The sequence below is a fragment of the Bos indicus genome, chromosome 13 (assembly GCF_029378745.1).
Source record: "Bos indicus isolate NIAB-ARS_2022 breed Sahiwal x Tharparkar chromosome 13, NIAB-ARS_B.indTharparkar_mat_pri_1.0, whole genome shotgun sequence".
NCBI classification, from domain to species: domain Eukaryota; kingdom Metazoa; phylum Chordata; class Mammalia; order Artiodactyla; family Bovidae; genus Bos; species Bos indicus.
The window spans coordinates 53,493,506-53,518,336 of record NC_091772.1 but is presented as its reverse complement, the minus strand read 5'-3'; the positions used below and the strand labels follow the sequence as shown (position 1 = coordinate 53,518,336).

The window sequence follows — 24,831 nt, the reverse complement described above, 5'->3', positions numbered from 1 at the left end:
TCCATGTCCTGGCTATTATAAACAGTGCTGTGATGAACACTGGGGTACACGTGTCTCTTTCCCTTCTGGTTTCTTCAGTGTGTATGCCCAGCAGTGGGATTGCTGGGTCATAAGGCAGTTCTAGTTCCAGTTTTTTAAGGAATCTCCACACTGTTCTCCATAGTGGCTGTACTAGTTTGCATTCCCACCAACAGTGTAAGAGGGTTCCCTTTTCTCCACACCCTCTCCAGCATTTATTATTTGTAGACTTTTGGATTGCAGCCATTCTGACCAGTGTGAAATGGTACCTCATAGTGGTTTTGATTTGCATTTCTCTGATAATGAGTGATGTTGAGCATCTTTTCATGTGTTTGTTAGCCATCTGTATGTCTTCTTTAGAGAAATGTCTATTTAGTTCTTTGGCCCATTTTTTGATTGGGTCATTTATTTTTCTGGAGTTGAGCTGTAGGAGTTGCTTGTATATTTTTGAGATTAGTTGTTTGTCAGTTGCTTCATTTGCTATTATTTTCTCCCATTCTGAAGGCTGTCTTTTCACCTTGCTAATAGTTTCCTTTGATGTGCAGAAGCTTTTAAGGTTAATTAGGTCCCATTTGTTTATTTTTGCTTTTATTTCCAATATTCTGGGAGGTGGGTCATAGAGGATCCTGCTGTGATGTATGTCAGAGAGTGTTTTGCCTATGTTCTCCTCTAGGAGTTTTATAGTTTCTGGTCTTACGTTGAGATCTTTAATCCATTTTGAGTTTATTTTTGTGTATGGTGTTAGAAAGTGTTCTAGTTTCATTCTTTTACAGGTGGTTGACCAGATTTCCCAGCACCACTTGTTAAAGAGATTGTCTTTAATCCATTGTATATTCTTGCCTCCTTTGTCAAAGATAAGGTGTCCATATGTGCATGGATTTATCTCTGGGCTTTGACAGATTTCTCAAATTTATTGCATTTGTTTTCTATTGCTGAATAACCTATTACCACAAATACAGTGGCTTAAAAGACACAAGTACATCATTTAATAGTTTATGTGAATCAGGAGTTCAGGCACAACTTATCTTAGTGGTCATTCACAGAAAGAAGATGGTGTTGTTGCCAAAACTTGGCCTCTGTTCACTGGTGCCAAATAGAGACACAGAGACAGAGTTTGGGGTGAATTAGAAGAGAGTAGATTTTATTGCTTTGCCAGGCACCCACACTGGAGAGGTTAGTGAGGAGTTTTATAGTGTTCATGGAGCAGAGCGTGATCAGCTCATGGACATTTCTTAGATTGGTTGGCATCACGGTGATGTTTCAAGCAGCATCAACCTTCTGGTTTCAGTCAGTCAAGGGTCTATGTTCTTGTGGCCAACAGTTTGCATCTGGATGGGGGTCTGCTTCCTGTAAAAACAACTAGGAATGTGTATCAGGCCTTTATCTACGTCTTTCTGGGAACTGGGAGTTCAGTGACTCTGTTATGTGGCAGAATCCTAGTCTACATTTTTACCAGTCCCCCAGCTCATCAACTATTCTTTGGTTCTACATCTTCACATTTCCCAGTCATTAACTCTCAAGTCAACATTTTACTTCAAGAGACAAGGACACAGGGGCTTGTACATGGTTTCAGTGTTAGGACACAGGGGAATGCCATCTACAATTCAAGGAATATTTGAGGTACCAACTGGGAAGAGACCTGGAAAAGACTCTCCCTGAAGTTCATAGCAGCTTTATTTATACTTGCAAAAACTTGAAAACAACCATGGTGACCTTCAGTAGGTGAATTGATAAAGAAATTGATAAACCCAGATAAACAAATATTATTCAGAACTAAAATAAAATGAGCTCTCAAGCCTTGACATAATGTGGAGGAATCTTAAATGCTATTAATAACTGAAAGCAAAAATCTACATGCTTCATGATTCCAACAATGTGACATTCTGGGAAAAGGCTCTACCCTCATGACCTAATTCCTTCCCAAAGACACACCACTGAACACCATCATCTCAGGGATCATATCTGAATATGTGAACTTTGAAGAGACACAAACATTCAGCCTATACCTGACTTCCTTAAGTTTTCCATAAGTTCTTGTCCTTTCCAACATCCCATGCTGGATACTGCATACATTTACTTGTCATGTCTCCTTAGGTTATTCTCAGTTGTTACACCTCTGACTTTCCTTGTTTTTGAATGAATATTGTTCAGATGTATTATCAGAAATCTCTCTAGTATTAGTGCAATTTGTCCGATACATTGCTCATAATTAAACTAGGGTTAAGGGCTTCAGGGAAGAAGATCCCAGAGGAAAAGTACCATTTTTAAAAATTAAATCTATATGATTTATGCCTATTGATACTGATTTCTGATTGGTGATGAACTCTTGCTGACCTGGCTAATTTATTTTTGTTAGATTCCCTACCTTGAAGTTACCTTTTTTCCTCTTTTCTTTCTGTCTTCTTTGGAAGGGAGTTACCAAGTGTAGCCCATACTTTAGGAGTGGTGAACTTGATTTTCCCTTCTTTAGACTGAGGTATCTATTTGTACATAAATTTCTTGGGACTTTTCTGCACAGAAAACTTTTGGAGAGGGAGGTGGGGGGGTTCAGGAGAGGGGGACACATGTATACCCGTGGCCGACTCATGTTGATGGATGGCAAAAAACATCACAACATTGTAACTAAATTTACAATTTAATTTTACAATTAAAATTAATTAATAAAAATTTCCTCTATTTATTAATATATTAAATTATTTATTTATACCAATATTGGCTCATATATATTTCTTTTATAACTTGGGCTATCATCTGTCTTAGTCTATTTGGGCCATTATCACAAAATGTCACAAGGCTTCCCAGGTGATTCAGTGGTAAAGAATCCACATACCAATGCAGGAGATGCAAAGGACTCAGGTTCAATCCATGGTTCAGGAAGATCCCCTGGATGAGGAAATGGCCACCTACTCCAGTACTCTTGTCTGTAAAATTCCATGGACAGAGGAGCTTTCTGGGCTATAAATCATGGGGTCGAAAAAAGTCAGACCCGACTGAGCACATGTGCACAGAATGAAACATCTCAGACTGAACAGCTCACAGCAGAAATTTATTGCTCATAGTTACGGAGGCTTGAAGTACCTGGTCAGGGTGGCAGCATGATTGGGTGAGGGTCTTCTTGGATGTCAGATTTCTCATTGTATCTTCACATGGCAGAAGATGCTAAGATACTGGATGTCTTTTTACAAGGGTACTAATCCCATGCATGAATGGAGAGCCCTCATAAAGTAATCACATTCCAAATGTGCCAGTTTGTAACAGGATCACCTTGGGCAATAGTATTCTAAAATGTGAGTTTTGAGGGGACGAAAACATTCAGAATGTGCATATATATATATATACACACATACATATGTATCTCCAATGCTTTATATATTTGTTGCTCAAATTGTTCCATCATTGACCATTAACACCTCTTTTCGTTGGTTCTGAGCCCCTTTGACAAACTCCAATCAATGATAGTTTTGCTTTTTCTGTATTCTTTTGGTTTTTAAATTTCTTGCTTTCTGAAGAATATTGAATTGATGATAGGATTTCTGAACACAAGAAGAGATTAGCCTTTGATGAAAGGACTTTAAAACACAAAATCCAAGTGACTGACTTAGGTAATTTTTATTTTGAAATCAGTATCTAGTAAAAACTAATTCAATCATTTATTAAATTAAATATTAACAGCCTAGTATGTTGCAGTCACTGTTTTGGCAACTGAGGATTCAGTCACTTCTCATTAGAACTGACGTTCTGTTTGAGGAAGAAACATTACATTTTGCATGGTGCATGAATTTCAGTTTAGTTGAATAGCACCAATCCCCCAACACACAGTTCAGATGTCATTTACCACAGGAAATTTGCTGTGAGCAATTGCATAAAGTACAACTTTGCTGCTAACTGTCCTGCAGACCACAAATCACTATGTGCTAACAGATGCTCATTGTAATCCATATCCATCATGTCCTTTCTTCAAACGTCTAGTTATTGGCCACTGTTACTCTGTTAGTTTAGGCAGAAACATCAAAATATGTACTTGTGTTGTCTCCCCTCGCCTAATGATAAATCTACATGACATTTACAAAAAAAAATCATAAAAAGGAATTGGCAGCAAAAATGAAAAGTGCAATGAAGAGATGAAAAATGATGCTGAAACTTATGTTCAAACTGAAAATTAATGGATTACAGAAGAAATAGCTGACCATGGAAGTAGTAACTTTATACTGTTAGAAAAATTTCAGATATACGCAGTGAGAAGAACTTAGCGAAGGCCAGCTTACCACGTAAATGAGGAAACTGGTGGTGAGGGACCAAGAGTGAAGATATCCCAGAGGAAGTGAGATCAGCAAGTTAAACAAAGTCTCATAAAGATTTCACAGCACTGAGAGTACAAGGCATATCATGTCCAAAACTGATCCAAACATAGCAAGGAGCTTGATAATTCATCAAGTCATAAAAAAGATACTCTTTTTTAAAATAATTAATTAATTAATTAATTTTACTTTACAATATTGTATTGGTTTTGCCATACATTGACTTAAATCATTGTAAATTATACAAAAAGAAGAAGTCAAGCACTGTTCAAACACTTTGGATAAGTTTTTATAAAGAAATAAGTTGTATTAATTCTCAGTGTTTCTAATTCGTCAAACTATATATTATTGGATTTACTTTAAAAAAATTTCTCCATATATTTAAAGATGACAGTAAGGTAGTTTTTAAGGTTTTGAAAGTAAATTTTAAAGATCATAGAATAATCATTATTTTTCCCATTGATTACTGAGATCACTGTCCATGATTCAGCGTACATAGTCATTTTAATGGTCCTTCTCTATGATGCACAGTTAGCACTTCCTACATCAGATGGTAAAAAGTTCTCAGGAAAAAATCAATCAGGTGAAGAGGCATGGAATGCCAGGGTGAGACGGAATCAATATTTTATACGGGGTGGTGTATGAAAGGTGCCTTTGATAAAGTGACATTTGAGCAGAGATCTGTAGGAAGAGAGAATGAACCATGCAGGTATATGAGGGAAGGGAGCAGAGGAGCAACAGGATTTGACTGACATTTCCAGAGAATCACTGTGCCTGAAATGGGAAAACCAGTTAGAGACCATAGCAACGGTGCAGGAAGAGAGAGTGATGTCTGGGATCAGAGAGTAGAGATGGGCATGAGAATGGGCAGATTCTTACCCACTGGAAAGAGCTCTGTGGTGTGCTAGAGGAGGCTTGGACTGATGAGAGCTGATATTTACATTTTGAGGAATTTTGCAAGCTAGTTGTTAATTTTGCTAACTTGAAATTAGCCACATTGGGAGTATTTACACCAAAAACTTGTAATGTACTATCAATCAAGCTTTTTTTTTTCTTTTCTTTTCTTTTCTTTTTTTTACTGGTGTACATTGTTTTCAATTCATCAGAACCCCTGGTATTAGCAGAAGTGTCAGGATACAGTAATCAAGCATCTCTACTAGATGTGTTCATCAGGAATTCTTCAGGTTTCTACTTTTGAAATATAGAAAACCCACAAACAGTAAATTCATCTATAATCCCCTTATAATTTTTTTAATTGATTTATAAGATAAATAAAATTAACTTTTTTTCCCCACTCTCCCAATACCCTCCTTTTTTTTTCTTTTAAAAGTCAGTTATTAAAGATTTACCATCTCATCACTGAACATAACCATTTTGAATATCGGCTATAAAAGAAAGATAAATGAATGATGGCTCCAGTTTTCTGGACATGGTACGTTTTATGAGCAACAGGGTTGAGAAAGATGCACAATAATAGAAAAACTCCTCTTCCCACCACAGAGAGAAGAGGGGAGACTACTTTCCAGATTTGACAAGTGGGCCATTTAGACAATGGACAAGGAGAGTAATTTCTCTTAAGACAAAGATGAGGAATATTTGTACTGAAGAGGAAATAGAGAACCTCAGAGGATGAGGAGTTAGGTGAAAGCAGGAATCCAGAACAGAGTAACTCCTCAGTACAGGGTCCATTAATGTGTAGTCATGCAAGTCAGAGGTGAAGGATGAGAGATAACCTGTCTGCGTAGATCTATTTCTCACATTTCCAGAAGATGTCCTGAGTCAGTGCCCAGAGCTACTTTCCGTGACCCCTGCTCAAGACCACGTATGAAGACCCAGCTCAAGGAACACCGAGGACTGTGGGAAGGAGCTCAGGAGCAGGTATGCAGGTCTCCACGGAGGGGAGGCATATGGAACATACCAGCTGGTCATTCTCTTAGGCTGGGCCCCTCAAGGAGGGAAGGAGGCTGTAGAGGCTGTGGTGGCACCTAGCAGCAAGGAAGGAGGGAGGTAGAAAACATGTTGATCCTTAATTATCTGCTCATCAATCAAAACATCTTCCTGCATGCTTCCCACATGCCCAGGTGTTCTCCTCCTGAATGCCTGTCCTAAGAGGATGGGTAGCCCCTGAGATAGGACTCTGCCTCCTCGGACTCCTCCCTTTTTCCCCAGGTGCTGGTACCCCCTCTCCAGCCCTTCCACTCCATCACACACAGAATCAGAGCAAGACACCCCTCAGAACAGCTGACCAAGGACTTCTCAACTTTACTAAAACGTGGATTCCTTTTGCCCCCAAATGCCTTAGAGTTCAAGTGATGTAGAAATGTGCTCCACTCAGCTTCCCTTCAATATAGCACTTTTTCGCTACCTCCTCCATAGAACTGCTAAGACGATGAAAACCCCAAGTCCAGCCCACATCCCCCAGGATTTCACACACCCGCTGGGAGTTGGGAATCTCTTAGAAGGAAACAGGATACTCCTGAGGGTATTGAGAGAGGTGTGTCAGCTCTTAACTCCATGTGGGCTCTGACCCTGTGTGACCTGCAGGTTGTCCCCTTGATGACCTTGTGTCTTCAAGGACAGATCTTGTCCTGCCGTCCCTCCCACCCCAACTTACAGTCAGGCTCAACGCGTCCTGTGGACAAAGATGACAGACACACTGACCATCAGCAGCAGCTTGGGGCTGAGGAGGAGAACTGCCAGGAGAATCTCTGGGCCTGGCAATCAGGGGACAAGAAAATGATTAGAGGGATCACACAGGAGCCATTCTCAGGGGTCTTCACTTACTCTATCTGAGGCCATGTAGGCCCATCCCTACTCTGAGGCTTTGACTGTGTCCTGTTCTGGGCTCAGCTCAAGGCAGAAATCAGAGTACAAAGGTCATTCATTCATTCTCACTTACTGTCTACCAGACTGCAAGTGTCCTCTTTCTTATAGAGAAAATGCCAGAAGTAAAAATAACTGTGAGACAAGAGAAAATTCAACAGATCCTAGGGTACAATATCTCACTAGGTTGCAATCCCATCCTCAGCCAGCCACCTGGAAAACTGCAGGAGAAAGAGACGAGACAGATACAACAGGAACCCAGAGTTACTTCAACATACCACAAGTGATATTAAATTTGCCTAAATTGGAAAATACTGGAAAAGTGTCCTGCAGAGCAGTGCACAGATCATAGGAAGGGGATTCAATTTATGCTTGATTTAAAAGGGTTGACGGACTTCCCTGGTGGCTCAGATGGTAAAGCATCTGTCTATGATGCGGGAAATGGGGGTTCGATCCCTGGGTTGGGAAGATCCCTTGGAGAAGGAAATGGCAATCCACTCCAGTACTATTGCCTGGAAAATCCCATGGACAGAGGAGCCTGGTAGGCTACAGTCCATGGGGTCGCAAAGAGTTGGACACGACTGAGCGACTTCACGTTCGTTAAAAGGGTTGACACAGAATCTCCAGAATGTGTGCATATATTATTACATATGTCACAAGGGATGATCAGTAGTGATCAAGTCAAGAATCTTGAGATGGCACATTATCTTGGATTTTCCAAGTAGAGCCCATGTGATCACTAAGATTCTTATAAGTAAAAGACGGAGGCAGGACAATTGGAAAAGGAGATGGGATGTCAGAGGCAGAGGTCAGAGTGATGTGGGGCCCTTTGCCAAGGAGTGTGGGCACCTCTGGGAGCTGAAAATGGCAAGAAAATGGACTCTCCCCTACAGCCTTCAGAAGGAACTTCAGAAGGAGTTCTCTGTAGGAGAACTCTGGTCTACAATAGCTGGCCTATTGTAGATTTCTGCCTGCTCCAACTGTATGAGGGCTTCTCAGGTGGCACTAATGGTAAAGAACCTGCCTGTCAATGCAGGAGATGTAAAAGATCTCCTTGGTCAGGAAGATCCCCTGGAGGAGGGCATGGCAATCCACTCTAGTATTCTTGCCTGGAAGAGGAGTCTGGTGGGCTACAGTCCATAGGGTTGCAAAGAATCAGACACAACTGAAGTGGCTTAACACACACACAATGCACATTAAATCACAAAACACGGTAGTTACTTACAGTGACTATTGGAACTTAATTCAAGGAGAGATGTGAATAAATGGGCAAAAAAGAAAGAAAGTGAAGTCACTCAGTCGTGTCCAGCTCTTTGCGACCCCATGGGCTGTAGCCTACCACGCTTATCCGTCCATTTTCCAGACAAGAGTACTGGAGATTTTCCAGGCAAGAGTACTGGAGTGGGTTGCCATTTCCTTCTCCAGAGGATCTTCCCAACCCAGGGATCGAAGCTGGGTCTCCTGCATTGTAGGCAGATGCTTTACCATCTGAGCCACCAGGGAAGTCAATTAAAAAAAAAAATGGACAGGAATGAGTTAAAATATATAACATCTGGGGAGAAGACATGAAAAGGAGTGAAAAGTGTCATTTGGCAATTGAGTGGTGAAAGGAAAAAGAAAAAAGTAGGGCAAAGTATTTAGGTTCCTGAAAGACAAAATAGAATCAAGAAATTAGAGGACTCAGAACCTTTCTGCCTCTTATCAAAACCAACCAACCAACCCAAAACTCCATTAACCTATTGGATTATTATGTACTGAGAGAAGAGAGGAACATCAGGCTGGAAATATTCTAAAAACACCCCAATTTCAAGGAAACGAGCAATAAGATGTGCATGCTCACAGGAGACCAACTCGAGCAGCAGCAGGATCACTTGGGCATCTTACACTTTGCTCAAGCCTCACAACCTGGATGTCCCTGGAAGCATTTCCAGACTTGAGACCCAGCAGGCACGCTAGGTTAGGCACACTGCAGGACTGAGAAATGCCAGCCCTGGCCTGAGCCCCAGCACGAGACAGAAGTATTTCCAAGGTGCTCCGGGCAAGGAGGAGTGGATTCTTCTCTCCTGCTCACCCAGTTCAGTACAACTTGAACCCTAGAAATAACACAAGGGAAAAGCATAGCAGAACTCTGAGGTGGAAGATGAGACAGACTGGCTAGAGACCCAGGTACTGGAGAAATTACCTAGTGGTCAGGCACCCAGGCCCACTCTCCTAACTCCCCAGCAAAAGAGGAGACCCAGGTGTGGCACCAGAAAAAAATGTCTAAACCAATAATCCTAGTTCCTTACTCAAGAAACAAGAAAAGAAGGACCAAAGTAAACCCAGAGCAAGCAGAGGGAAGGAAATCATAAAGAAGGAAAATCAGTGAAATTGAAAACAGAGAAACAATAAAGAAAATAACTGAAATAAAAGTTTCTTTTTAAAGACCAATAAAATTGAAAAACTTCCAGTATAACAGAGAAAGAAAAAAGGAAGAATGACACATTTCCACTATCAGAAATGAAACAGAGGACATCACTACAGACTCTGCAGATATCAAAATATAATAAGGGAATACTATGAACAACCATAAGCTGAAACTCAACAGCATAGACACCGTGGACCAAATACTTCAAAAAGCAAAAGCTATCACAGTTCACATAATATGAAATGAATACTTTAAATAGCCCTTAACAATTCTGATACATTTTCAAATTAAAAAAAGAAATAAAGATTCTCAAGGCCCAGATGGTGTCACAGGAAAATTTGACCATGCATTTACCAATGAATTAAAAGGCATTTTTGGTGAACAAAAAACAATGATAAAAGATATACTTAGAAAATTTAAAAGTATACCGCACTTTAAATGATATTAGGGGATTATTCGGAGAAGGCAATGGCACCCCACTCCAGCACTCTTGCCTGGAAAATCCCATGGATGGGGGAGCCTGGTGGGCTGCAGTCCATGGGGTCGCTAACAGTTGGATACGACTGAGCGGCTTCACTTTCACTTTTCACTTTCATGCATTGGAGAAGGAAATGGCAACCCACTCCAGTGTTCTTGCCTGGAGAATCCCAAGGATGGGGGAGCCTGGTGGGCTGCCGTCTATGGGGCTGCACAGAGTCAGACACAACTGAAGCGACTTAGCAGCAGCAGCAGCAGCAGGGGATTATTATTGATCATATTAAGTGTGTAAAGGTATTCACTTTGTAGAAAATCAGTGTCCTTAACCATATGACCACACAATCATGGGCTCCACTGACAACTATATATGCACACAAGACTAAGTTATGAGGAGACACAATTTTACAACTTTTCTACATCTCTTGTTTAAGGGAAGTTGTTTGTTCTCCCAGTGCTCTCTTTATTCTTCCAGCAGGCAGGGACATGAGGCTTTCCTGGTGGCTCAGTGGTAAAGAATCTGCCTGCAATGCAGGAGACATGGTTTTGATCCCTGGGTTGGGAAGATCCCCTGGAGGAGGAAATGGGAACCCAGGCCAGTATTCTTGCTGGGACGATCTCATGGACAGAGGAGCCTTGGGGCCTAGAGTCGGTGGGATTGCAGAGTTGGACATGACTGAGTGACTATGCATGCATGACATGATGCATGATGCAGGGACATGGACACTGGGTGACCCATCAAGGACCCTGCAGATGAGGGCAACACCACAGAGAATGCTGGAAAGGACATGGGCTTTTAAAGTTCTTCTGGAACAAAGACTCTTGGAAACCTGACTTGACTCTCTCCACAAGTTATATTGAGCATATAAGACAAGTTTTACGTATAGAAAAAGGAACCCCACATGTCATTAGGACAATGCCTTGTTGAAGGGGAACTTGTCTCTACTTAACATAAGTCTGCTGTACAGGTTAGCGGTTCTTGTTCTCAGGAGCTCATTCATCTTGATTACTTTAGCCCACTCACCTGGATTAAAGACAACAAATCTTCAACAACCCCCCCACCACTGCTTCCTGGGTCTCTTCTGTAAACTCAAAGCCCTCTGGGTGGCTGAAGCAGGAAAGGAGCTCACAGCTGAACTGATAGCTGCATTTGGTAAATGTGCAGTGAGCAAGTGTGATCGTTGCTGGTCTACTGTCACTAATCAGGAGACAAAGGAGCCCTTTTCAGTGCCCAGTCACCTGGGTGCCTGGTGCAATTCTAACTTCATGTCCTCAGGGTTCCTCTTCCAGAATTTCGCAGAGTAGTATTGGCAGAAGATGATGAGGTGACAATACTGATACAGATGGAACCATCAGGGATGACAGAGACTAGGCAGAGGTTGGAAAGAGCAAACAGGTGGGAGGTGGGCGGACAGGAATTATGAATACAATTACTGATAGTTGAAGAAAGCAACAGGCAGGACACTCTGAATAGAATGATCCCTCTCCTTTCCTACTTTCTTTTTGCATATTTACATCAAAAGACCTATGAAGAATGTAACAAGACCTCAGCAGTGGTGGCTCTTTGAGTATGGGATTTGGGAGATGGGCGCTCACTTCAAAATTCTACTTTATATATCTATAAACATCTAGATTATTCTATTATTACTACTCTGAACATTTAAGAAAGATAATGTTTAAAAGCCATGCCATTTGAAGTGGGGGGCTTCATCAGTGGTTCCACCTGTATCCTGGTCCTTCTGGGGAACAGAGGTCTCTGTGGAGTTTTTGGTGACTGCTGGCTGCCCATCATGCTCCACCTGGCAGGTGAACACCACAGCCTCCCTGTGGGCCGACGAGTTCACCAGGAGCCAGCTCATGTAGTTAAAGGTCCCATCTTTGTTCTCTATGAGGGTCGAGGCAGCTTCTGTTCGGGACATATTTCCATTCTCCAGCCAGGTCAGCTGTAGTTGCTGGGGGTAGAACTTGTTCACCAGGCAGGTGATGATGTTCACCTGATTTCCCGCCATGGGTTGTTGGGTAACCTCCAAGGTGGGTGGTACTGAAACAGATCAGGCAGAAGGTCTGACCTTATAAAACAGACAAGTCACAGGGGAGGGGCTGGATATCATCTCCCAGCACAGCAAGGGAGTCATCCAGGACAGAACATGGCAGGCAGCAGGACTCAACACTGAGGACTCCTTGTTCATGAATGAAATCAGTAAACACAGTGCAGGGCGCACAATAAGTGCTCAAGAACGGGTAGCTCCTACTGGGGTTATAGTGGGTGAAATCAATAAGCTCAGCCCCTGATGTGCAGTTCTAATATAATAATTGCAGCAAAATAAATAAAATCATCAAGCACTTAGGGGCCTGATTTATAGGAGGTGCTCAGTAATTGGAGATACTGTTGGTAAAGAAAAGGAATCTACTTAGCACAGTGCTTGGCACATGGCAGGTATACATCTGGCAGCTGCCATTAAACCAGCAGTGAGTGGCCAGCTCATCTAGGAGTCTGGTGATCAGGCAGGGCTATAAGGAAGTAAATTCCAGGCAATTCAAGGCTTGGAGCAAAAATCAGGCAGGAGGAGGAGGCTCTGGGGTCTTGGGGGCAGGTGTGATCTTGGACTAGTACGAGGGGCACCTACCTCGGATGGTCTTAGACAAACTGGCAGTCCCACGGAGAGGACGGCTCCCCTGCAGGGTGACATGGGCTACCTCACAGCTGACCTGGGAGTGAACATCCCCTGGGGCCAATAGCAACTCAGTTGTGCTGGTGATGCTGTAGGTAACGCCATCTTCCTCTGGGTCCACACTGGTCTGGGAGGCTGAGAGCTCATTGCCATTTTTGAACCATTTCAGGGAGATGTTTCTGGGGGAGAAGCCATGGGATGTGCAGGTGAAGCTCACTGTCTGCTCAGGTGTGGCCCTCACTGCAGGGCCAGATACCATGGGAGGAGAGGGCTTGGCTACAAAAGGAACATTTACAAACAATGAACATGATTGTAATTATCATCACTAATGATAAGTGTACAACAATGGTAAGAAACTTATATATATTATATTTTAATTCTTCAGCTAGTTCTGGGAGGGCAGTGTCATCGTCCTCATCTCAGCGAGGAGACACTGAGATTCCCAGGATGAGCTCTGTGTGTGGGCAAGGGTTACATGGAATCCCAGGTCGGAGTTCAGAGTCCACCTTCTCACAACTGCCAGGTGATTTCCCACCAATCTGGGCCCGAGAACAAAAGCGCTGCTTGGACTCAGTCTCCAAGTAACTGTTCCCAACGAGGCTCCCCTGGAAAACTTAACTACCTTCAGAGAAGTGTTCATAGAAGTAAATGCAGGGGAAATGGGGCAGGGGCGGGGATAGCAGGACCACGTGGAAGCTGAACCAGACTGCCCAGTTAATGGGAGGTGTGGCCGTGGCATCTCCTAGCTCCCCATCTGCGAAAGGGGACAGCAGGCATTTCCCTTTCTGGGATTGCAGTGAGGTTTAAATCAGGCATTTCTTCTGTGAGTATAACACAAGATAGTTTACAAAACTAAATACAGGTCTATCTTAAACTCAAACTTTGTATTCAGAGCTGTCCCTTCAGGTGTCTGAATTTACTCCATAATTTTCATTCTTTCCATTAATATTCCAGTAGGAATAATGTGCTGATTTCAGAGTTTCAAAGTAAGAGGGAAATGAGATGTTTTTCTGAATATGGGTTTTTCTCTTGGGTTAGTTTTGGGTTGAAAACAAAAGATCATTGAGTGCTGAGCAGCCAAAGGTGGTTAATTTCCTAATCGTTCCTGAATCAGAAGAAACATAGACGCAGGCCTCAGAAGCAGGCAGAAGCATCTCCCGTGTCCTGAAAAAGTACACAAATCAGCCAATAAAAGTGAGGGTGATTTCTCCCTGTGTAGGGTGCTGGAGGGTGTCTTCAAATTGTTCATTACCACCCAACATCTCCTGTAAAAGTTCACAGACAGCAAATGTTACAGATATTTTCATTTTTAAGCATTTAACTTTCTTCCTAAATTGCATCAAGCATTTGAAGACACAGTGAGGAGATATTACTTGAATATGTTGAGTCATAAAAACACCAGCATTCTGGATGCCTCCAACGGGAGAAGATGCTGTGAAACTTATTGAAAGTTTCTTCAGAGCATAAAGATGGGCTGATTTCTCTAGGACCCTCAGCTATTTAACCCTTGCATCAGTACTGAGGGGGAGGGCTGAGAGCGGCTCCACTGACAGGACAAGGCTCAGGGAGGAAGCAGCTGACCAAGGACACTCATCAAGGAATGTTCAGAGCTCATCTCAGCAGGACTGATTGATTTTAAAGGCTTAGTTCTTTATCTTTGAGCTTCAATGTCTGATTCCATACAATGTGGACAATAGCTCCACCTGGTAAGATAAGTGAGGATGTTTGTAAACCACAGAGCCTGCATATAATGCATGCTTAATCAATAGCACCTATGATTGTTATCATAACATCTGCGTGTGCGTGCTTAGTCACTCCAGTCATGACCAACTCTAACCCACACCATTCCGGGCTTCCTAGACCCTTTCCAGTCATCATAGACCCCTGAAAGGTAGTATGATCACCACCATTTCGCAGACGGGGGAACTGAGGACTAGAGGGAACTGTGAGACGTGCCCAGGACTGCACAGGTGGGAGGCCAGCACCATCACTCCCTGAGGGGCTCTCCTTTCACCAGGTCATTCTGCCCTCAGGACACCCTGCAAAGGTTGTGTGATCATCCTTTCTACAGGTGAGGGAGGGGGTGCCCAGCACAGGGAACTGGGTCTCAGCTTTGAAATAAGACCTCAGTTGCGGAATTCCCTATGCTGTGCTGATTTAGACAGAGCACCTCAAATCCTTCCAACTCTCCTAAAAGGAGACCATGAGGATCACCATTTTATAGATGAGAAAACTGAGGCTGAGAGGAATGAAGGGACTGTTTCCTCAGTACCACTCCACTGTGTCCCAGGAGTATCTCCTGCCACCTCCGAGGTTTCACGTCCACCAGCAGAGCAAGTGCCCACCTTCAGGAGCCTCCACACTGACCACCACCCTCCCCTTTTCCCTCAGATTCCTGACTTCCAGCGACTACAGGGAGGAGAGACCTCTGAGGGCCAAGGGCTGGGGGCCCTGTAGCAACAAGGAAAGACATGGGCTCCTGACGCCTGAGTCTAGAACAGGAACTCTTGCTCACTCGGGGCCCTCATTACCCTCGAGGGAACACCTCCCCCTCCTCATCCTCAGTCTGCAGAGCCAGGAGTGGGCGTGTCCGGTGCTGCTGGGTTTGCAGTGGCCCCGCTGGACTCTGTCCACACTCACCTTCCCGGACCTGCTCCACAGGGGCCTGGTGAAGGGGCACCATCACAACAGTGGGCAGAATAAAAGATTCCTGATGCTGCAAAGTGTGCTGAGCCCTGACTTTTAGGAATATTTCAGCATATCATGAGACACTGCAGCATTTATCTAATCGGTTTGTAAAGCTAGCCATGCTTCCCACGTGAGACTTTTTAAAAATGCTTATTGCTGAAGAAGAGGAAAATACAAGAGTTAACAGGAGAGTTTTCTCCATACTTTGACAGGCGCAGCAGGGGGTGCAGATAGCAGAGCTGTGAGTCAGGTGCTTAGGGTTCAACCCTGGCTCCCCTACCTGCCCACCAGCCAGGTCCCCTCTCTGAGCCTCAGTGTCCTCATCTGTAAAGGGAAAACAGATGAGCCCCTCCCCCAGACACTGGTTATAAGAAGTAAACACCACGAAGAAGATTCAGCACCTGATGGGCTGCGGCTCCCCTCCCCTCCCTCCTTTCTCACCCAGGGAATCATCTGGGCCGGCGGCCTGGGGAAGAGGATGAGCAGCCCTGGGAGCCAGCAGATCTGAGAGGTGGGGGAGCCACTTACTAGCTGTATTGAGGCTGAGCAGGGGACCCACCGTCTGGGAAGTGTAGTAATATCTTCAAAATCAGGATAAAGCCACCTGCCCTGCTGATGTCTGGAGGTTTGGGGAGATTCATTTGCTACCATGACTAGGAGGGAAATTAGGCAATATCATCACACAAATTAAAACCCACACACTCTGATCTAGCAATGCCACTTCCAGTGGGTATTTCTCCTCTGAGGAGAGTGACACAGGAAAAGGTTATCTCTTCAGCGCTGTTTCAGTAGCCCAAGGTTAGGAACAACTTAGTGTCCATCAACAAGTACGGTAAATGATGCTGTCTCCATACGCTGAGTATTAAGTGACTATTGAAGCACAGGGCAGCTCTAGGTGCTGATATGGAATGAGAGATTCGAGATCATGTGGCTGGAAGTAGGGAGAGTTTTCCAGTCACCTCAGGCTCAGGGTCTGAATGTGAGGGACTGTCTGAACCTTTGGGAAACAATGCCTGTTCCATGATTAATTCAAGGAGCTTTTATTCTGCAACTTCTATGTGCCAGGTTCTTCCATGAAACGAGTTCCAATGCTGGCACAGGAAGGAGACTGACCTTGAATCAGATTGGGCTCCTGATGGATTGCCCTCACTGACCACGTGGTTGTGGTTTGGGCCCCTGTCACCTCTTTGTATAGATGGGGATCTATACATGTGGGCTTGGGAGGATGGTAGTATCTAAAGGTCCTTCCTCTGCTGACAGTCCAGGATTCAGGAGTTAGAGAATCCAGGATCTTTGTCAGAACACTCTAAATGAGCACCTTTGCTACCTCAATGGGGCTTCTCCTAAGTCACCCACAAGGGGAACCTATTCCCTGGGGAGGGACATTCTGGGATGACGCAGCTCTGCTGGGAGCCTTCAGTGACTGTGTGAGTCAGTCCCTGAATCACAGGAGGGTTTTCGCAACAGAGTCCCAGGAAACACCCAACCTCTAGGCTTCTCCTCCAAGCAGGGCCATCAGAGTAAACGCTGAGCCTGTGCCATCGGAATTCTCAGTATAGCATTCTGAAGAGAAAATAAGGAAACACACTTCCCCTTCCTGCCTTGGATGGATTTCTCCTCTTTAGGAGGGAAGAGTACATAAGCTTCATGAGAGAAGAGCCCCTGTCTGTTTTGTTCACTGCTTATTCCACAGCATCCAGAGCAAGGCCTGGCACACAGTAGGTGCTCAGTAACTGCTGAATGAGGAGAAGACTCTGCGACACTGAGGGGAGCACTCTCTGGAAGTGCGAGGTGATACTTGGCCTGTGGCAGGGCAAGTCACTCAGACTCTCAGTTCCCTCATCCCTGGAACCAAAGCCTGGACAAGATGGAGAAGACTGTGGGCTGTGGAGCCAGGCAGACTGGCCTCCTGCCTTTCCCGACCTTTACCAGCCATGGGGCCTTGAGCAAATAGCACGACCCCAACAGGCTTCAACTTCCCTGATCTGTAGAAGAGAGTGAAATTATACTATGTCCAGAACATGAATAAGCACCCACTGCTGCACCTGATTTTTTTTTTCCCCAAAAGAGTGGAGAGCATTCCTATTGACATTTTATCATAGTCCAGGAGACAAAGACCATACTCACTGCTCACAGTGAGATGAGTGCCTGGTCCAGACTTAAATTCCACGTCACCACGTTCTTCTTTCCGGAACTTCACACAGTAGTAGATACCAGTGTCTGCTGGGGTGATGTTACTGATGCGGATGGAAAAGTCCATGTTGTTTCTCTTTGTGGCATCTGAAACATTTGTTACTCGGGGGAAAGGAGCTTCTTTTTGACTGTAGATGAACTCCCGACCTGGCCCAGTTCCCCTGAACCACTTGGTGGGACCCACAGGGCTCATGGAGGTCACGGTGCAGTGCAGAGTGGCCGTCTCTCCTGCTACAACTGACACTGACCTCTCAGGCTGAATCACCTGCAGCTCCCTGTCACCTGCCACTCCTAGAGGAAGAGACAAAGCAGTTATTTATTCATCCTGATGTGATCCTATGTGTTTTCTTCAGTATGTATCAACAACAGGTTTTATTGACTTAGTGCACCATGAGCCAGCCTTGAACTCAGCTCGTTGCATGTACAATTGCATGTGATCTATACCATGAGCCTGTAATGTAAGATACTAATATAAGAGAGGAACCGAGGCACAGAGGGGTCAAATGATGTGGCAGAGAATGGGATTGAGTACTTGAGCCCTCTTTGGATGTGTCAAGCTACACCAAATATTTCTGGCTCTTCTTTTTATGGCCTCATGGAGTGTCACACTTCTAACCTTTGCATTAACTGGAACCACATGTCTTTTTCAGACCACTGAGTTGTGAGAAGTGATGGATGTATTTTGTAGGCTATTTATTTATTTATTTTTCTTTTATTTATTATTATTATTATTTTTACTTTACAATATTGTATTGGTTTTGCCATACATCAACATGCATCCGCCACGGGTGTACACATGTTCCCCATCCTGAACCCCCCTCCCACCTCCCTCCCCATACCATCCCTCTGTGTCATCCCAGTGCACCAGCCCCAAGCTTCCTGTATCCTGCATCGAACCTGGATTGGTGATTCGTTTCTTATATGATATTATACATGTTTTAATGCCATTCTCCCAAATCATCCCCCCTCCCTCTCCCACAGAGTCCAAAAGACTGTTCTATACATCTGTGTCTCTTTTGCTATCTTGCATACAGGGTTGTTGTTACCATCATTCTAAATTCCATATATATGCGTTAGTATACTGTATTGGTGTTTTTCTTTCTGGCTTACTTCACTCTGTATAATAGGCTCCAGTTTCATCCACCTCATTAGAACTGATTCAAATGTATTCTTTTTAATGGCTGAGTAATACTCCATTGTGTATATGTACCACAGCTTTCCTATCGATTCATCTGCTGATGGACATCTAGGTTGCTTCCATGTCCTGGCTATTGTAAACAGTGCTGCGATGAACATTGGGGTACACGTGCCTTGTAGGCTATTTATTTAATGAGAAAAGTTTTATGAAACAACTTCTTTCTTCCCCAGAGATCCACATTCTCATGATGGGGTTGGCTCCAACAACCTGGTTACGTAAGTGACAGTGATGAGCAGAGCTCCCAATACAGAATGCACATTTAGTTCAAGAAGAAAGTAAAACATTGTTTGAAGTCCCTGGGATTTTATCCCAATGACATGAGTGAGTGAGTGAAAGTTGCTCAGTCATGTCTGACTCTTTGCAACCCCATGGAATAGTCCATGGAATTATCTAGGCCATAATACTGGAATGGGTAGCTGTTCCCTTCTCCAGGGGTCTTCCCAACCCAGGGATTGAACCCAGGCCTCCCACATTGCAGGCAGATTCTTTACCAGCTGAGCCACCAGGGAAGCCCTCCAATGACATAGTCATGTTAAATTAGTTACCTTAGGCTACTGTAATAAACTGTCAAAAATTTAGTGTCTTAAAATGATAATTCTGGATGTCAAAGACCAAAAATGGTATTACTGGACTAAAATCAAGGAGTCAGCTGGGTTACATTTCTGGAGGCTGTGATCAGTGCCTCTCCAAATTCTTGAGATTGTCTACACTCCTTTCTTCATGGTTTCCATCCTCTTATGACTCTAGTAGTGCTTCCATTGTCCCTTGTCCTTCTCTAATTTTGGATTTCCTGTCTCCTTCTTACCAGATTATATTAGGCTCACACTGATAATCTAGGATATTCTCCCCATAGCAAGAGTCTTAACTTAATTCACTTTCACAAACTCTCTTTTGCCACATAAAATAAAATGGTCATAGATGAGTATTAGGACATGGATCACTTTGGGGAACACTATTCTTTATTATTTGTTTACTTGATTTATACCTTTTTAAAACTGCTGTGGGTTAGGGTTAGCTTCCTTGATGGATCAGTGGCAAAGAATCTGCTGGTCAAGCAGAAGATGCAGAATTGATCCCTGGTTGGGGAAGATACCCTGGAGAAGGAAATGGGAACCCGCTTCAGTATTCTTATCTGGGAAACCGGATGGACATGGGAGCCTGGCAGGCTATACAGTCCATGGGGTTGCAAAAGAGTCAGACGTGACTTAGTAACTAAACTATAATTGTTGATTTACAATGTTGGGTTGATTTCTGCTGTACAGAAAATGACTCAGTTAAGGCAATGCCAAAGAATGCTCAAACTACCGCACAATTGCACTCATCTCACACGCTAGTAAAGTAATGCTCAAAATTCTCCAAGCCAGGCTTCAGCAATATGTGAACCGTGAACTTCCTGATGTTCAAGCTGGTTTTAGAAAAGGCAGAGGAACCAGAGATCAAATTGCCAACATCTGCCGGATCATGGAAAAAGCAAGAGAGTTCCAGAAAAACATCTATTTCTGCTTTATTGACTATGCCAAAGCCTTTGACTGTGTGGATCACAATAAACTGTGGAAAATTCTGAAAGAGATGGAAATACCAGACCACCTGATCTGCCTCTTGAGAAATTTGTATGCAGGTCAGGAGGCAACATTTAGAACTGGACATGGAACAACAGACTGGTTCCAAATACGAAAAGGATTACGTCAAGGCTGTATATTGTCACCCTGCTTATTTAACTTATATGCAGAGTACATCATGAGAAACGCTGGACTGGAAGAAACACAAACTGGAATCAAGATTGCCGGGAGAAATATCAATAACCTCAGATATGCAGATGACACCACCCTTATGGCAGAAAGTGAAGAGGAACTAAAAAGCCTCTTCATGAAAATGAAAGTGGAGAGTGAAAAAGTTGGCTTAAAGCTCAACATTCAGAAAACAAAGATCATGGCATCCGGTCCCACCACTTCATGGGAAATAGTTGGGGAAACGGTGGAAACAGTGTCAGACTTTATTTTTCTGGGCTCCAAAATCACTACAGATGGTGAATGCAGCCATGAAATTAAAAGACACTTACTCCTTGGAAGGAAAGTTATGACCAATCTAGATAGCATATTCAAAAGCAGAGACATTACTTTGCCAACAAAGGTTCGTCTGGTCAAGGCTATTGTTTTCCTGTGGTCACGTATGGATGTGAGAGTTGGACTGTGAAGAAGGCTGAGCACCGAAGAATTGATGCTTTTGAACTGTGGTGTTGGAGAAGACTCTTGAGAGTCCCTTGGACTGCAAGGAGATCCAACCAGTCCATTCTGAAGGAGATCAGCCCTGGGATTTCTTTGGAAGGAATGATGCTAAAGCTGAAACTCCAGTACTTTGGCCACCTCATGTGAAGAGTTGACTCATTGGAAAAGACTCTGATGCTGGGAGGGATTGGGGGCAGGAGGAGAAGGGGACGACAGAGGATGAGATGGTTGGATGGCATCGTTGACTCGATGGACATGAGTCTGAGTGAACTCCGGGAGTTGGTGATGGACAGGAAGGCCTGGCGTGCTGCGATTCATGGGGTCACAAAGAGTCAGACACGTCTGAGTGACTGATCTGATCTGATCTGATACACATATATACATTCTTTTTTTTAATATATTCTTTTCCATTTTGGTGTATCACAGGATACTGAATACAGCTCTCCATGCTATAGAGAAGGACCTTGTTGTTTATCCATACCATACACAATACCTTACCATCCCCCTATGCTCTCCCCCTGGCAACCACAAGTCTGTTTTCTACTCCAGCATGTCAGTTGCTGTTTCACAGACAGGTTCTCATTTGTGTCATTTTCTTTTTCTGGCGTGGCTTTTGGGATACTAGTTCCCCGACAGGGGTCAAACCTGGGCCGTCTACAGTGAAAACTCAAGAGTCCTTGCCACTGGACCCCCAGGGAATTCCCCGTGTCATCTTTCAGATTTCACATGTAAGTTATAAGGTAGTTGTCTCTCTCTTTCTAATTTAGTTCATTTAGTATGATAATCTCCATTCCCTTTTTCAAGGGATCTTCCTGACCCAGGGATTGAACCTGGGTCTCCTGCATTGCAGGCAGATTCTTCATCATCTGAACCACCAGGGAAGCCCACGATAATCTCCAGTTGGTCCATGCTGCTTCAAATGGCATTATTTCATTTTTAGTGTGGGTTTGAGTAGTATTTCATTGTATACACATACCACACTTCTTTATCCATTCAGCTGTTGATGGACTTCAGTGTTGTTGCTGTATCTTAGATATTGTGAATAGTGCTGCCTTGAGCATACGGATGCATGTATCTTTGTGGATTAGAGTTTTGTCTGGATATATGCCTAGAAGTGGGATCACTGGATAATATGGCAATTCTATTTTTATTTTACCGAAGAAACTTCATACTGTTTTCCATAGTGACTGTGCCAACTTCCATTTCCACCACCAGTGTAGGAGGATCCCTTTTCTCCACATCCACTCCAGTATTTATTATTTGTAGAGCTTTTAATGATGACCATTCTGACTAGTGTGACATGGAACCTCATTGTAGTTTTGATTTGCTTTTCTCTAATAATTAGTGAGTGTCTTTTCATATACCTATTGGCCATCTTTATCTCTTTGGAGAAATGTCTACTTAGATTTTCTGCCCTTTTTTCAATTAGGTGTTTTGCTATTTTGTTGTTGAGTTACATGAATTGTTTATACATTTTGGAAATTAAGCCCTTGTCAGTCACATCATTTGCAAATATTTTATCCCATTCCATATGTTGTCTTTTTGTTTGGTTTATGATTTCTTTTGCTGTGCAAAAGTTTATAGTTTGATTAGATCCCACTTCTTTATTTTTGTTTTCACTTGTACTGCCTTGGGAGACTGACGTAAGAAAACATTGCTACAATTTATGTCAATGAATGCTTTGCCTGTGATCTGTTCTAGGACTTTTGTGATGCCATGTATAATACTTAAGTCTTTAAGACATTTGGGTTTATTTTTGTGCATGGTGAGAGGGTGTGTTCTAATTTTATTGATTTACATGCAACTATCCAACTTTCTCAATGCCATTTTCTGAAGAGACTGTCTTTTTCCCATTGTATATTGCCTCCTTTGTCAAAGTTTAATTGAATGTAGCTTCATAGGTTTATTTCTGGGCTCTCTATTCTGCTCCATTTATCCATATGTCTGTTTTTGTGCCAATACCATACTGTTTTGATTACTGTAGCTTTGTATCATAGTTTCTGACATCTGGGAGGGTTATACTTCCTGCTTAGTTCATCCTGTTTGGTTGTTGAATTCTGTCAAATGCTTTTTTTGCGCCTATTTGGTAAAAGTCTTTACCAAAGAAGAATCCCAATCCAGGGATTCATCGGTCTTGTCAAAGCTGATATTGGATAAAATGGAACCAGATTCATCAATGGTTGACAGTCTTTTGTTCCCAGCATTGCCACTGGCTGGTTGGCCTCTGTTGAGAAAAGCCAGAGCCAATTTTTGCTCTTCACTTAGTTGAATGCTGCCAGATGTGTCACACATGAGCATCTCTCGAATCAGCTGAATCTGTCTTTCCAGCTTTTCACAGTCAGCCTCAGCTCACTGTCTCTGTTTGATCTCTACATCCACCTGATCATGTGGCTTTTGTGTTTTCTTTTATGATGTGGTATATCACATTGATTTATTTGCATATGTTGAATCATTCTTGTGAACTTGGGATGAATCTCATTTGGTTGTAGTATATGATCTCTTTTATGTGTTGTTGGATTTGGTTTTCTAATATTTTGTTGAGAATTTTTTCATCTATATCTATCAAAAATATTGGCTTTTAATTTTCTTTTTTGATGGTGTCTTTGTCTGGTTTTGGTATCAGAGTGATGTTGGCTTCATAGAATGTCTTTGGAAGTGTTCCCTTCTCTTAATATTTTGGAAGAGTTTGAGAATTATTAGTAAAAGTTCATCTTTGTATGCTTGGTGGGCTTTACCTGAGGCCATCTGGTCCTATACTTTTATTTGTAAGGAGATTTTTTTTTCTTAGATTAAAAATATATATTTATTTTTATTTAATTTTTTTGGCTGCAGTGGGTCTTTGTTGCTGCATGCTGGCTTTCTCTGGCTGTGGCAAGTAGGCTACTCCTCCTTGTAGTATGCGGGCTTCTCATTGTGGTGGCTTCTCTCGTTGCAGAGCACAGGTTCTAGGCATGTGGGCTTCCATAGCTGCAACACATGGCCTCGTGTTACAGCTCACAAGTTCTAGAGTCCTGACTTAGTAGTTGTGATATGCAGGCTTAGTTGCTCTTAGAAGTGGGATCTTCCTGGACTAGGGATGGAACCAGTGTCCCTTGCATTGCAAGGAGGATTCTTAACCACTGGAGCACCAGGGAAATCCCCAGGAGTTTTTAAATTACAGATTCTATTTCACTTCTAGTGATTGGTCCATTCAAATTATCTATTTCTTCTCGGTTCAAATTTGGTGGACTGTATGTCCATATGTTCTAGGTTGTCAAATTTGTTGGCATATAATTCATAGGATTATGAATTCATAGGATTCTCTTATGTTCTACATATATATATATATACATAAGATATATATATGTGTATGTGTTTGTATATATATATATATAACTGATACTGCAGTATCCGTTGTTATGTTTCCTTTCCCATTGCTTATTTTGTTTATTTGGGTTCTCCTTTTTCTTCTTGGTGAGTCTGGCCAGAGGTCTGTCAATCTTCTTTACTCTTTCAAGGAATCGGCTCTTGGTTTTATAGATTTCTTCCATAGTTTCTTTAATTTCTATTTTATTTATGTCCTCTCTGACCTTTATTATTCTTTTCCTTCTGCTGACTTTAGATTTTGTTTGTTCCTTTTTTTCTAATTCTATTAGGTTAGGTAGGTTAGATTTCTAACGAGATTTTTCTTGTTTTTTAATGAAGACCTATGATACTTCTCTCTTAAGAACTGTTTTTGCAACATCCCATAGATTTTGTGTGGTTGTGTTTTCATTATCATTTGTCTTAAGGTATTTCTAACAGAAGCAGAAGATTTTAAGAAGAGGTGGCAAGAATATACAGAAGAACTGTACAA

The 24,831-nt window shown here is 42.8% G+C and overlaps 1 protein-coding gene across 5 annotated transcripts in view; it reads right to left on the bottom strand.

Annotated features, from left to right (window-relative positions):
- Window positions 1-24,831, bottom strand: part of SIRPB1 (signal regulatory protein beta 1) — a 150,151-nt gene that overhangs the window by 49,913 nt on the left and 75,407 nt on the right. The window contains exons 4-8 of one of the 5 annotated variants that reach the window (XR_011570110.1): window positions 12,648-12,968; window positions 11,710-12,061; window positions 6,931-7,030; window positions 3,097-6,301; window positions 2,635-2,973 (exon numbers count right to left, since the gene is read on the bottom strand). The exons of 1 other annotated variant lie outside the window; for it this stretch is intronic. Coding sequence is in view for 3 of the 4 variants with exons in the window: in XM_070801222.1 (XP_070657323.1) it covers window positions 6,242-6,301; window positions 6,931-7,030; window positions 11,710-12,061; window positions 12,648-12,968; window positions 17,508-17,864 (1,190 nt within the window). In the remaining variant the exon portion in view is untranslated. Of the gene's footprint in view, window positions 1-2,634; window positions 6,302-6,930; window positions 7,031-11,709; window positions 12,062-12,647; window positions 12,969-17,507; window positions 17,865-24,831 lie in introns of those variants that run through there. 3 more of the 5 variants (XM_070801222.1, XM_070801219.1, XM_070801220.1) reach the window with 3 other exon arrangements.